The 11,476-nt window shown below is 41.8% G+C and overlaps 1 protein-coding gene across 1 annotated transcript in view; it reads right to left on the minus strand.

Moving 5' to 3' along the window:
- Positions 1–181: 181 nt before the first annotated feature.
- The window catches only part of lhx6a (LIM homeobox 6a), a 14,085-nt gene continuing 2,790 nt past the window's right edge, over positions 182–11,476 (minus strand). Inside the window, exons 3-8 of the mRNA XM_019872015.1 lie at positions 11,252–11,434; positions 9,907–10,028; positions 2,621–2,916; positions 1,355–1,467; positions 1,087–1,261; positions 182–393 (exon numbers count right to left, since the gene is read on the minus strand). Of these exons, the coding sequence (XP_019727574.1) occupies positions 314–393; positions 1,087–1,261; positions 1,355–1,467; positions 2,621–2,916; positions 9,907–10,028; positions 11,252–11,434 (969 nt within the window). The 3' untranslated portion in view covers positions 182–313. The remainder of the gene's footprint in view (positions 394–1,086; positions 1,262–1,354; positions 1,468–2,620; positions 2,917–9,906; positions 10,029–11,251; positions 11,435–11,476) is intronic.

The following is an 11,476-nucleotide window of genomic DNA, read 5'->3' on the forward strand; positions in this document are numbered from 1 at the left end:
CATTCATTTGCGGGCCTCCAGAGGCTTCGGTCCATCTCCTTGAGTCACTTCCAGCCTTCCAAACTCCTCCCAAGTCGGAACAATTCCTGTTACACGGGTGTGCGTATGATCAATGACATCATACACGACGAGGCAGAATATTCCTATTCGGCGCACTAGGGTGTTTTTTTTTTTTTCACTCTCTCTCTCTCCTCCGATCCGACTCCGGCTCGACCTGATGGTTGCCGCGCGGGTGTGAGTGATTGGAGGTCAAGTGTCGGGGGGGCGCAGAGGTTTGAGGCAGGTCCTAAAAAGTCGCAGTCGTGGCGGCATGCTAGCGGCTGAGGGGCAGCTGAGGCAGCGACATGGCCTGGTGGGGGAGACTCTGGGAGGTCAACACGGAGAAAGGGTGACCTGAATAACACACACACACACACACACACACACACACGCACACACACGCACGTTATATAAATTTGTTTTTGGTTTTTGTTGATATGGCGATACAGTATTGCTTTTTTGATGAACATTGTTAGCCTGTACAAGGATTTTATGGATTTGTAATTTAAGTGATTAGCGTTTTTATGATTTTTTTTTTGTATTGAGTGAAGTATGTGGTATGTGTATGTTTTTATTTCAATTATTTTATTCATGAATAATATTAGCTGCAAGTGAAAAGTGATGAGGTTTTTTTTCCAGCATTGGAATTATTTTATTTGAAGGTTTTTAGCGGTCACAGTAGTTTATTTTGAATTATATTTACTGTACATATAAAACGAATCATATATTGTATTGGAATCATTCCAAAAATGACTCCGCATTTATTTTATTGGAAACATTTTTAAAATGACTCACCATTTATTTCATTTCTAACTTCAAGTCAGCTGAGTTGAACTTTATGGTTGTAACCGTTTTGTACAAAATTTAAATGATTTAACTTACCTCAATGAGAAAATAATAAAATAATTTGATCTGAAAGCAGAGTCAAGTCAGCATTATTTTGTTTGTATAATTTCTGCATTCTTTATCACAATGAAATAATCCTATTTGTTGCCGTCTTCATTGTTGCAAATGGCAAGCAAAAATAGCGAACGCTCAAAGACATACTGTCGATGTATCCGTGTAGGGCGACCATGCGCGCCCTGTCGGGGCTGCCGAAGGGGGAGTAGTGAAGGTCATCGGGCAAGGACGAGGGTATCCTGGACTGTGGGTGACCCTGGGGGCCCCCGCTGTGTTGGGGCGTGTGCTTTTTGTGTCTTGCTCTGCAGTTTTGAAACCACACCTATGAAGAGTGATGCAAACAGGTGTGATGTTTGTCCACGGAAGCGGGGGGGATAGTGCCGACGACGGTGACGGTCGCGCAGGACGCACTCACCTGTATAACTCGCCTGCTGAGACCCGTCATGTCGGCAAGTTTTTGTAACGTCTGAGCATCCGGGTTGTTGTCCTGGGCAAACTGGGCCTGCATGATCTGTACAGAAGCCACATGTCAATCAGTCACAGGGCACACATAGAGACAAGCGACCGTTCACACCCGCATCCACCCACCCACGCTGCCCACTCACAAGTCCGGTGTGTGTACCGCTACACCATCAGCGACTTAGCCCTGAGTTCGTGGATGACCTCTTGACACTATTCTCCTTCTTACAAGCTATTGGACCATCCAGTTTTTTTTCTAATAGGGTCTAATTATTGCACATTGCTGCTTTAATAATAATCATAATAATAATAATAATAATAATATTAATAATAATAATAATAATGCTGCACTTTTAGCATCTGCTAGGCCACTTAGCATAGCATCGATTATATTTGTATGTAGTATACAACAGTCAGGGACCTGCAATCAGCAAAGGCTTATATCTTTCTTAATAATTGTAGACGATCACGAGGCTGGCTGTGAAACGGAGATCGCATGCTTTCTGAGACAGCCGCGATCGCTCATAAAGTGTAAATTGATATTATGGATTCACTGTTCGCTTCGTGGTTAACGAAAGCTGTACTCCGGGTGCAGAAGACCGGACTCCCCAAAATCCAGAACAGTGCTCACGTGTAAATTGATAATATGGATTCACTGTTCGCTTCGTGGTTAACGAAAGCTGTACTCCGGGTGCAGAAGACCGGACTCCCCAAAATCCAGAACAGTCAATTCAAATAGCATGAAAATTGGATTTTAAGTCAGTGCTAATTCTTTCTCCTTTGTGTATTTTGACTGAGCTTCAGGAATCCCAAGAATGATTCGAATATGCGAAGAAAAAAAAAATGCATACCGTATGTCACCTTCTAAGCCAAGAAAGCTGGTTCCAAAATTTTAGGCGTTGCCCATTTTTTAAGCATCAACAATTATATTAGCTTTTACAATCATACGGATTTCATTCAACAAAACTACAGAGATGAAAACTATTTGGAAGGGGGTTATCAAAATACAGTGGAAATAACTGATACTTAAGATATTAATACATTACTAATATTATTATTAGTAGTAGTAGTAGTAGTAGTACTAGTAGTTATGGCAGTCTACTGAAAAAAAATAGAAAAAAAAAAGACGTGATGAATTTGCCCAAATGGGCACCCCTAAACTTCTGATCCTAAAATTCCCCCCCCCCCCCATGGTCAGTGGATTTGTATATCGGACAGAAATGAAAGTCAAGACAGACGTGAAACTGAATCCGCGGGTGATTGTAGTCATCCAACAAAGAGAATCGAACCCGCTCACCGCTTTCCGCCGCTCGCTTGAGGTTCTCCACCATGGTGTCGTAGTGGATCCTGCACAGCACCTTTTCCTCCACCAGGCCAAACTCCTCCCCTGTGGACAACTGCCTCTTGCACGAGTAGCACGCGAAGCACGCCAAGTGGTACGCGTTGCCTCTGGCGCGCCGCACCCAGTCGCTGGCGTAGATCTGACGCCCGCAGCGGGCACACTTAGTACCAAACCTACTGTGAGGGACAGAAGAAGAGAAGCCGCTGAGGCACGGGAAACACGACGACGTCGTTCCACCCGTTTTGTATCATGCTTGTTCTCATGACAACATATCCTGGATGAGAAGACACAAATGCGGACGCAATATGAAATCATAACCAAAACTATGCTGCGGCCTGTGACGAAAATGAGTTTGATACCCCTGAAAAGGTTCATGGTTGAGGGCCTGAGCCCAATTGCGAACCCAGGACTAAATTATGAGGGAGACCCGTTCACTGCTATTACAGCGAGCTGCACGATGACTCCATTATTTATTTATTTATTTTTTTAATGTCCTCTCCTGAACGTTGATGTTTCAGTTTAAACTTTATGGAGGATTGAAGGAACTTTGGAGGAGGATGTGACCTACGCTAAAAGTTCCCCAGTTGAGCTTTGGATGCAAACAAACCAACACCTGCAATTTCCTGACTGATGCCTAAAAATCCTGACACACACACACACACACAAACACACATGTAGAGTACTCTGGCAATTTCCCAGAGTTGAAGGTACGAAAAAAGAAAAAAAAAAAAGAAGTGTATGACATCAGAGCTTGTCGTGGCTGGAGTGGAACCGATAGTAACAGAGAGGTCAGGCGCCATTCTACCGCAATGATTGGTATAGAGGGGGGTTGGGGTGGGGTGCGAGTGCGGCACGAGGCCAGCGAATGAGAGTTTTGGAAAGAGGAACGTAAACGTCGCGAGGACTCCGAAATGATTAACGACAGACGCGGCTGAAATGAGGCGTTAATATCTGACGTAAACACGCGCTGCTTATTGGAGCCCTTCGCATGGTGGTAAATGCGTTCGAGGACAGAATGAGGCAAACAGTGTGGTGATGGAGGCGGAACAGACCCTCGCTCATGGAAAGCAAATAAAACGCTCAGTCAAGTGAGTTCGTGAACATGAACAACAGAAAGTGTGATGCGGTTGCACTGGAGGGGGGTTCTTGCACTCAAGAAATGTGGATGAGGTTTTTATCTGTTATGCTGATGTGTGATTTGTTTGTATTCATGTATGCAGATGTGCTTTGCTCAAAGACAATTTTCACCTAAGGGAGACGAATAAAGATAAACCTCGAACCTTGCGCGGCCTGGACTGATGGCAAACCACTCGCCAATCGCGCAATGAGAGAAACAAACATTCACACTCACATCTCGGAACAATTTAGAGTGTTCCATTAACACGCCACGCATGTTTTTGGAATATGGGAGGAAAACCGGAGTACCCGGAGAAAACCCACGCAGGCCCGGGGAGAACATGCAAACTCCACACAGGAAAAACCGGCGCCGAAATCGAACCCTGCACCTCGGCACCGTGAGGCCGACACGCTAGTCAGTCGACCACCCAGCCGCCATGTTGAATATCACATTTCCAAAATGAACAATTGATCAATTGAATGAATTTACAACCATTAGAAATGTAATTGTAATGTGTCATTCAACCCGTAGCTGTCAATCTGACTTCATCATCCAAGATCAACAAAGACTCCTACATGACACAAAGCTCTTGTAGGGGGGGGGACACAAAAGTCATCGCTCATAATATCCACTACGCCAGATAATAAAACACAAGGAGCCATAGACACAAAAAAAGCAGGCAAAAAAAAAACAAAAAAAAAAATCAAGAAAAGCCAGCGCGGCTTGTGAGATGCGAAGAGACAAAAGCAAAGGGAAGGAAAAGGGTGAATTCGAGACGGGCGGTGCGGGCGATCTGTAGCGGGGGGGAGTACAAGGGCCGCCACTTGAGTGGGTTTTGGCAGAGAACCAGCCCACTCAAGTCCACTCTGTCTGGGATGAAAGCCCGCTGTTGTGCCCTCCGAGTCCTCACAAGCGTGTTCCCCTCCTTTTTTTGGTGCTTCCATCCATCCATACATGCGGCTATACTCGACAAGTCGATTTCAAGGCGACCATCACATGCCTGAAGGTCGCACTGTCACTTTCCCGGCTTGGGAATATCCTATTTTTGCCATACGATACATACATAACAACGAAATAATCGGAATAAGCGAATACTAAATGGTCTGTTTCTGTGAATGTGAGTGTTTGTTTATCTCGCACTGAAGAAAAACGGATCCATCACGATTCATGTGGCGAAAGAATAAACAATTATATAAACTGATGCTAGTGTCGTTGTTTATCATGATTTATTATTATTATGATTATTTTGGGCAGTAAAATAATGCAGCGGGGGTTACCAACTCGGTGTCTCCACAGACCACATGAGAAAAAAAATAATAATAATAATAATTAAAAAAAATAAAAAAATAACGGGGGGAATTGTGATTTCCTAGGAATGTTATGCAAGTACTCATTTAAGAATACTAAGAATAAGAAAAGCTTTATTCATCTCACAACGGAGACATTCCCAATTTACAGCCGCAAAGTTACGGGAAGGAAGAAAGTAGAAGAAGAAAAAGTAGAGGAGCTGCTGTAAAGGCAGCCACTCTCGCGGCGCCATCTTGAAGTCAGAATAACATCACAACAAAATAATACAACACAACACATAAAAGCCATTCAATCTTAACCACTTTTCTGCATTCTCTTTGTTGTTTTGTTGTCCTAGAACTCAGTGACTTGTGGTTTTTTTTTTGGATTGACGGATCATATGATGTTCCATACTTAAATTTCCAACCCTGTACATAACAATCCAATCATGTCCATGTCAAACTATCTAACAATGAATCCCCGCCCAACATTCAAGGTCACGACAACAAGCCTGTTGTGGCGACTCGGGAATACATTGAGCCAATTTGCCAAAGTTGTCACTGAGATCTTCCAATAAAGTCATTCTGGAGACAAATGGACTTTGTGGCTTATATTGTACTGTGCCGGCGGATCGTTCCAGATTGTTATGGTGAGCTCAACCTCTTGGTATACAGAAAAAAGCAAAACATTTGTGGGTCTGAGCTACTAATCCGGCATGACAGCTCGTCCGCTCGGATACTCTGTAGACAAAACCCAGAGCTGCAAGTCATCACTCATTTCAAGGACCTCGCCTCCTCTTATCTTCATCGCCATATAGCCCCCCACCATTTTTTTTTAACTCATTCAGCAGTCCGGGGGTTGTTTTGGATTGGTGTTAAGACATCAAGTACTGTACTGTGCTTTGAAATTAATAAATATGTCAAAATGTATGCCACGTACGTGAATTTCTCCCAACAACTCAAAAATTTTGCTAAAATGGATAATTAAATGAGGTCATGAAAAAAAAAACATGCATTTCAACCTGCTGTATCAATGTTATCAATGTAAAAATATTGATGAAAAAAATGGCTCCAAAATATAATCGAGGCATTTTGTGGGGTTACGGTTTTCAATGTTTTTCTGTGTAGTAATTTATGTTAGATTGAATCGAATAGATTTTTTTGAGCAGCATTTGGTTTCATATCGAGTCGACAAAGGAGGAAGATCTTTAAATAATCATTTCAATCACGCACAATATCCGGCATTAATGTAGGAAGCCTCGAATAATTGAGTCTTTGTATGACGGATGGCTTTTTTTTTTTCATTCTTGATTAATTCCCTCGTTGAAAGATAAACTTGCAATTCTGCAGGCGGGGCTGGTTGCTATGGAAACCTAATCACCTAACCAGAGGTGGGTTGATGAGTAATTACTGCCACAATTCAGCCGCACACATGCGCACTTTCCGCTTAACAAAGCTCACTCAGGGTACAGTACGAGCACCCCGATGTGCACCTGATTGGGACTGCCATGAGATTTCCTGCTTGTCTGTGTGTGTGCGTGTGTGTGTGTGTGTGTGTAAGATACCACGGCCAGAAATATTAGTTTGAGTGGCACAGCAAGGGCTTTGTCCTGCACTTCTATCCCAACACACACACACACACACACACACACACACACACACACACGCACACACACACCGAAGGAAACACACTCTGATTTCCTGCTATTACGTCCCATTAAAGCGTCTGTCAGTCCAAAGCCAGATGAGAGAGTGACATAGATGAGGAAACATCTCCAGAGGTTTTGGAAGTGGTCCAAATGAATCTGGACATCACTTTTTAAAGTTCAATTAAAAAAAAAAAAAAAAAAAGTGTTTTTATTTTCATTCCTGATATTCACTGTGACTTCCAAATCAATGAAAACTGAAACAAATGTGTCTAAATGAGTGCCAACAGCTTTTGTCAAACATCAACATTTCCGAATAGATGAGATTAGATTAGATTGGATTGGATTAGATTAGATTACATTAGATTAGAATAGATTAGATTAGATCCAAACTAGTTTCAAATCAGCGACACTCACTTTCATGCTTTTTAATCCTTTACCCTTAACTGAAAATTAGAAAAGTAAAACAACTCGTGAGAGGGAAGTGTGAGTGCAATACATGCACAGTGGATTTTTATTTTATTTTTCACCAATTATAAATTACAATTAAACAATCACTTGTTCAAACTTTTTTTGGGGGGGTACTTCAAAAATATTTTTAAAATTAATACTTAGCTGTACACACACACACACACACATACATTATATATATATATTTCCTTAGCCTTGGAGTTAAGTATGTGGCTGCAAAGAGGTGTTTGTCCATCTTTCTGCAATACCAAATTACACGAGATACCTTTACACACTTGAAATATGCAATTCCGTATGACCCTCAAATAAACTGGAATGCCCCCCCCCCCCCGATCGGAAAAAAAAGATTAGCGCCACTGCCAAGCTTCCAATAATTGAGTTAAAGGATTTGCTATACAGTTCAGTGATGATGATGGCATAAACATCTCGCCATGTGACAGCCATTTGTACCTTTCCTGACTCCCTTCTCTGGCTGGAAGTCGCTCGCATACGCTCAACGTCCTATTTTACATATTTAATAATGGCTCACAGTCCGGGGAGAGGTTTGGGGGCGCAAGGGGTGACCGGTGAGGGAGGGTGTAAACGGAAAGGGGGGGTCAGCTCGAGTATTAGTACGAACCTGGCAGAGCAAACAGAAATGTGTGTTGTGAAAATAATAAAAAAGCAAGTGATTGACAGCTGCTGGACATGCATAAATAAACAGAGACCGCAGGGCGTGTTTGTGTGGCGGCGTTGAGCGAGGTGATATACAGTACATGTGTGCATTTCTTTTCGCCTACTGAGCTGTGTGTATTGAAGGGCAAACGTCTATGTTAGTTTGGGATCAGAATCACATTCAGGATCACAAAAAAAAAAAAAAGGTGCTGACCAGGCACTCGGGGAGGTCTAATTGCTGGTCTGGAGGTCTGGGGTGGAGGCCGAGTAATTGCTGGTGATTATAAACCTCAGCCGCGGTTTTGTGTCAGGTTTCGATCACACGCTGACATTTGTTTCCCTACGCCAGGATTTTCGGGCCAAAACAAAAACACACTAAAATAATGATTCTCAAAGTGTGGTTCGCGAAAGAATCGCTGTGTCGGTACAGTTCGGATGTGTGTCACTTTTGAGCGCGATGCATTTGCATTTCGTCTCGAAGAAACGTTTTGTTTTTCGCACTTTGGTTCTGAATGAATACGTCGAGCCACGACGTTACTGCTAGTCAAGATGGCGGTCCTTTGAAAACCGCTAGACTAAAACACAAATGCCTTAACCTCATTATAAACTAATAACATACATAAATACACCACGACAAACATAAATGGGGAAAGAAATTGTGGGCTCAAAAAAACATCTTCAAGCATTTGACTCCATTTGACTCCCAAAGTTATTTCACGGCCGCCATTTTGGCTCCCGGGGCCTTGTTAACGTTTTTTTCTGCCAATTCCGCATGACCAATGCACATGCGCACACGTTATCTACACACCCTATCCAGCTTTTAAATGTAACACAGCACATGTGCTACAACAGTGTGATCTAACTTGTTGCAAACAGTAGACATCACAACGCTCACAATTGGAAGCACTCAACCCTCCCCGCCTCATCCTCCTCCAAGATGAAAAAGTGACAACACCCTGTGTTTGTCCCTGAAAGCGATTGCATCATCCATGCATTTGGGCGGTTTCTGTCAGATTTTTATGCAGGGAAAAAGAAAAGCACAAAAATATGTTTTGTTTCGTGCGAGTAGGAGTCTGCGAGATATTTATGATTGTATTTAATATATATAGTTGTATTGTTATTATTATTTTTTTTTTACCAGTGACTTGTTGAGTGCAGTGCTAAACGTTGACGACAGCTATGGCCTGGCTTTCATTTGTGTTTTTTGCTTTTGGTTGTGATTGCAGAATGAAGCGCAAAAAAACAAAACAAAAAAAAAACATGTAAACAAGAGAAACAATCTTTCTTTGCCTGTCCTTGAATGTTGTCTTGAAGTCATTACTTCCACCTTATTTTTGGAGGCAGCTCAGTCATATTGCAACGTTTTATCATTATCTTCCTTGTCATGATTTATATGTTACAACGACATCTGCATCCAGCATAATACTCAAGAAAGTGAGGTCAGAGCTACAAAATATAACAAACTGAACTGGTTATTTTATTTATAGAAAAGCACTCGTAGTGATATTAATTCTAATAATGTTTTTTTTTTTACATGTTCTATACTAATCTATTCATGAATTTCATTTTACTTTAGCTACTTAAAAAAAAAGACTACTGGGTCAAAACTAAAAAAATATGTTATTCGTAGTTGATCTACATCTGCTGTTCATATTCAGTCATGAACAAGTAAGTATTACACAATAATATTCAAAAAAATACAGCATTACGTACAAAAAAATGCATTAAATTGAGTTGAATGGCAACTTTATATCCACATATACACGTACAGTTGTGAATATTATTTTTCCCCAAAAAATAAATAAATCAAACCGCAGTGTTTCAAGCAATGTGATAAAATGGTCTACCCCCGAATCCCATGAAAACTTATTTTCTGAAGAATCCCGCATTTCAAACGTGTGTGTTTGATGACAAGAGGCAGTTCAGCAGAGAGGAGAGAGGAGGAGGTGGTGGTGTTTTGCAAATAAAAGTCGTATAGTAAACTTACCCTACCTGAAATAATCCATTTTACAGAAGATCTCCTTGTTTTTGATGTAGCAGCTACTGTGCTGACGTAACGACGTCCGGCACACCGAACATTCCAGGCAGCGCACGTGCCAGATCAAGTTGTTCACCTGCGCGTGCACGCACGCACACGCGCGCGCAACACACACACACACACACACACACACACACACACACACACACACACACACACACAATTTTTTTAATACATAAGTCAATACATATATTACGATGCCATTATAAACGACATGTTAACTCAATATTAAGTCTACAAGATCATATTGTATCACAAATGAAAAGACCAATTGAATTCGAACGCCATTTTGAATATTCAAATGAGCCTTTGAAGATACTATTTTGGATTCGTTTGTTTTCTTGCCCGTCATTAAACGGCTCATCGTTTCGTTTCTCGAAGCTGTTGGGTAAAGTCTCCGCTAGCATTAGCTGTTTTTGATAACCAAAAACAAACAAACAAATAAAAAGGGTTCAATATCTTTTTATTTTACCTGGATCCGATAAAAATAACGAGACGAATAACGTTCTTAAAATACGCGAGGATTCGTTTAACCGCCAAAGCGTGGCAAATCACGGTCTATACGGTAAACTAAATCAAATCTGGCAAAATACTATTTTCAAAAATACAGTATAGACACGATTAGTATTTTGCTGGCTCAAGAAATAAATAGGAAACTTCGGCTTTGAAAATAATGAGATAGATAGAAATTAAATTCATGGCTGCAGGTCTTAGAAAAAAATAATTGTTTCATTTGAAAATAATCTTGATGGATACAATTTTCCAGCACGATTTAACCACGACGTCCTTTTAAAGTATTTATAATCCGATGTAAAAGTCACTTACTATACTGATTGATACTGATCCAGTAATAGTTTAGACGATTGCTTTCGATTTATTTATCAATACTGGAATGCCGTATGGTTTATCATGTTAATCCAATTTAGTTTTAAATTGACTTTTATATTGATATTACAGCGTTGGATTGCATTATATATCACTTCTCATCACGTTTAATTTGGGTAACTCCACTTTCCCACGAGGGAAATTTGTTTAAAAGGGAGAAGAAACAGGAGACGTGACAGTCACGTTTTGACAGGCTTAAAAAAAATTTTTAAAAAGTCTTGCGACTCAAATTTACTCCCCGGCTAACAATGCAAAAATGTAACGATGAGCAAAACGAATAAACGTCTAATTCGCTTCATTTCCCCCATTTGCGAAACAGTCACCGTGTTTAGTTCTGACGTTCAGCGTCCAGGCCTAGAACACAAGACAAATTCGACTCCACGCAAAAACGCCAAACCCTGGAGGGGCGCTCACCTTCAGCAAGTATCGGTCCAGGATCTCCAGACCGCAACTGGCGCACACGTTCTTCCCCGTGGACGGAACCGAGCTGGCGGTGGAGGTGGGCGAGCACACGGAGGGCGTGGACGGCGTGCTCGGGGACGAGCGTGTGTCCTCCCGCTCCATGTTGGACCGCTGAGACTCCGCGTCCGACTGAGACTGCGTGGAAGGAGGGGGAGGGGGGGTGCGGGTAGGGGTGGG

This window comes from Hippocampus comes, unplaced genomic scaffold, assembly GCF_001891065.2.
Source record: "Hippocampus comes isolate QL1 unplaced genomic scaffold, H_comes_QL1_v1.1 scaffold199, whole genome shotgun sequence".
In the NCBI taxonomy this organism is placed as follows: domain Eukaryota; kingdom Metazoa; phylum Chordata; class Actinopteri; order Syngnathiformes; family Syngnathidae; genus Hippocampus; species Hippocampus comes.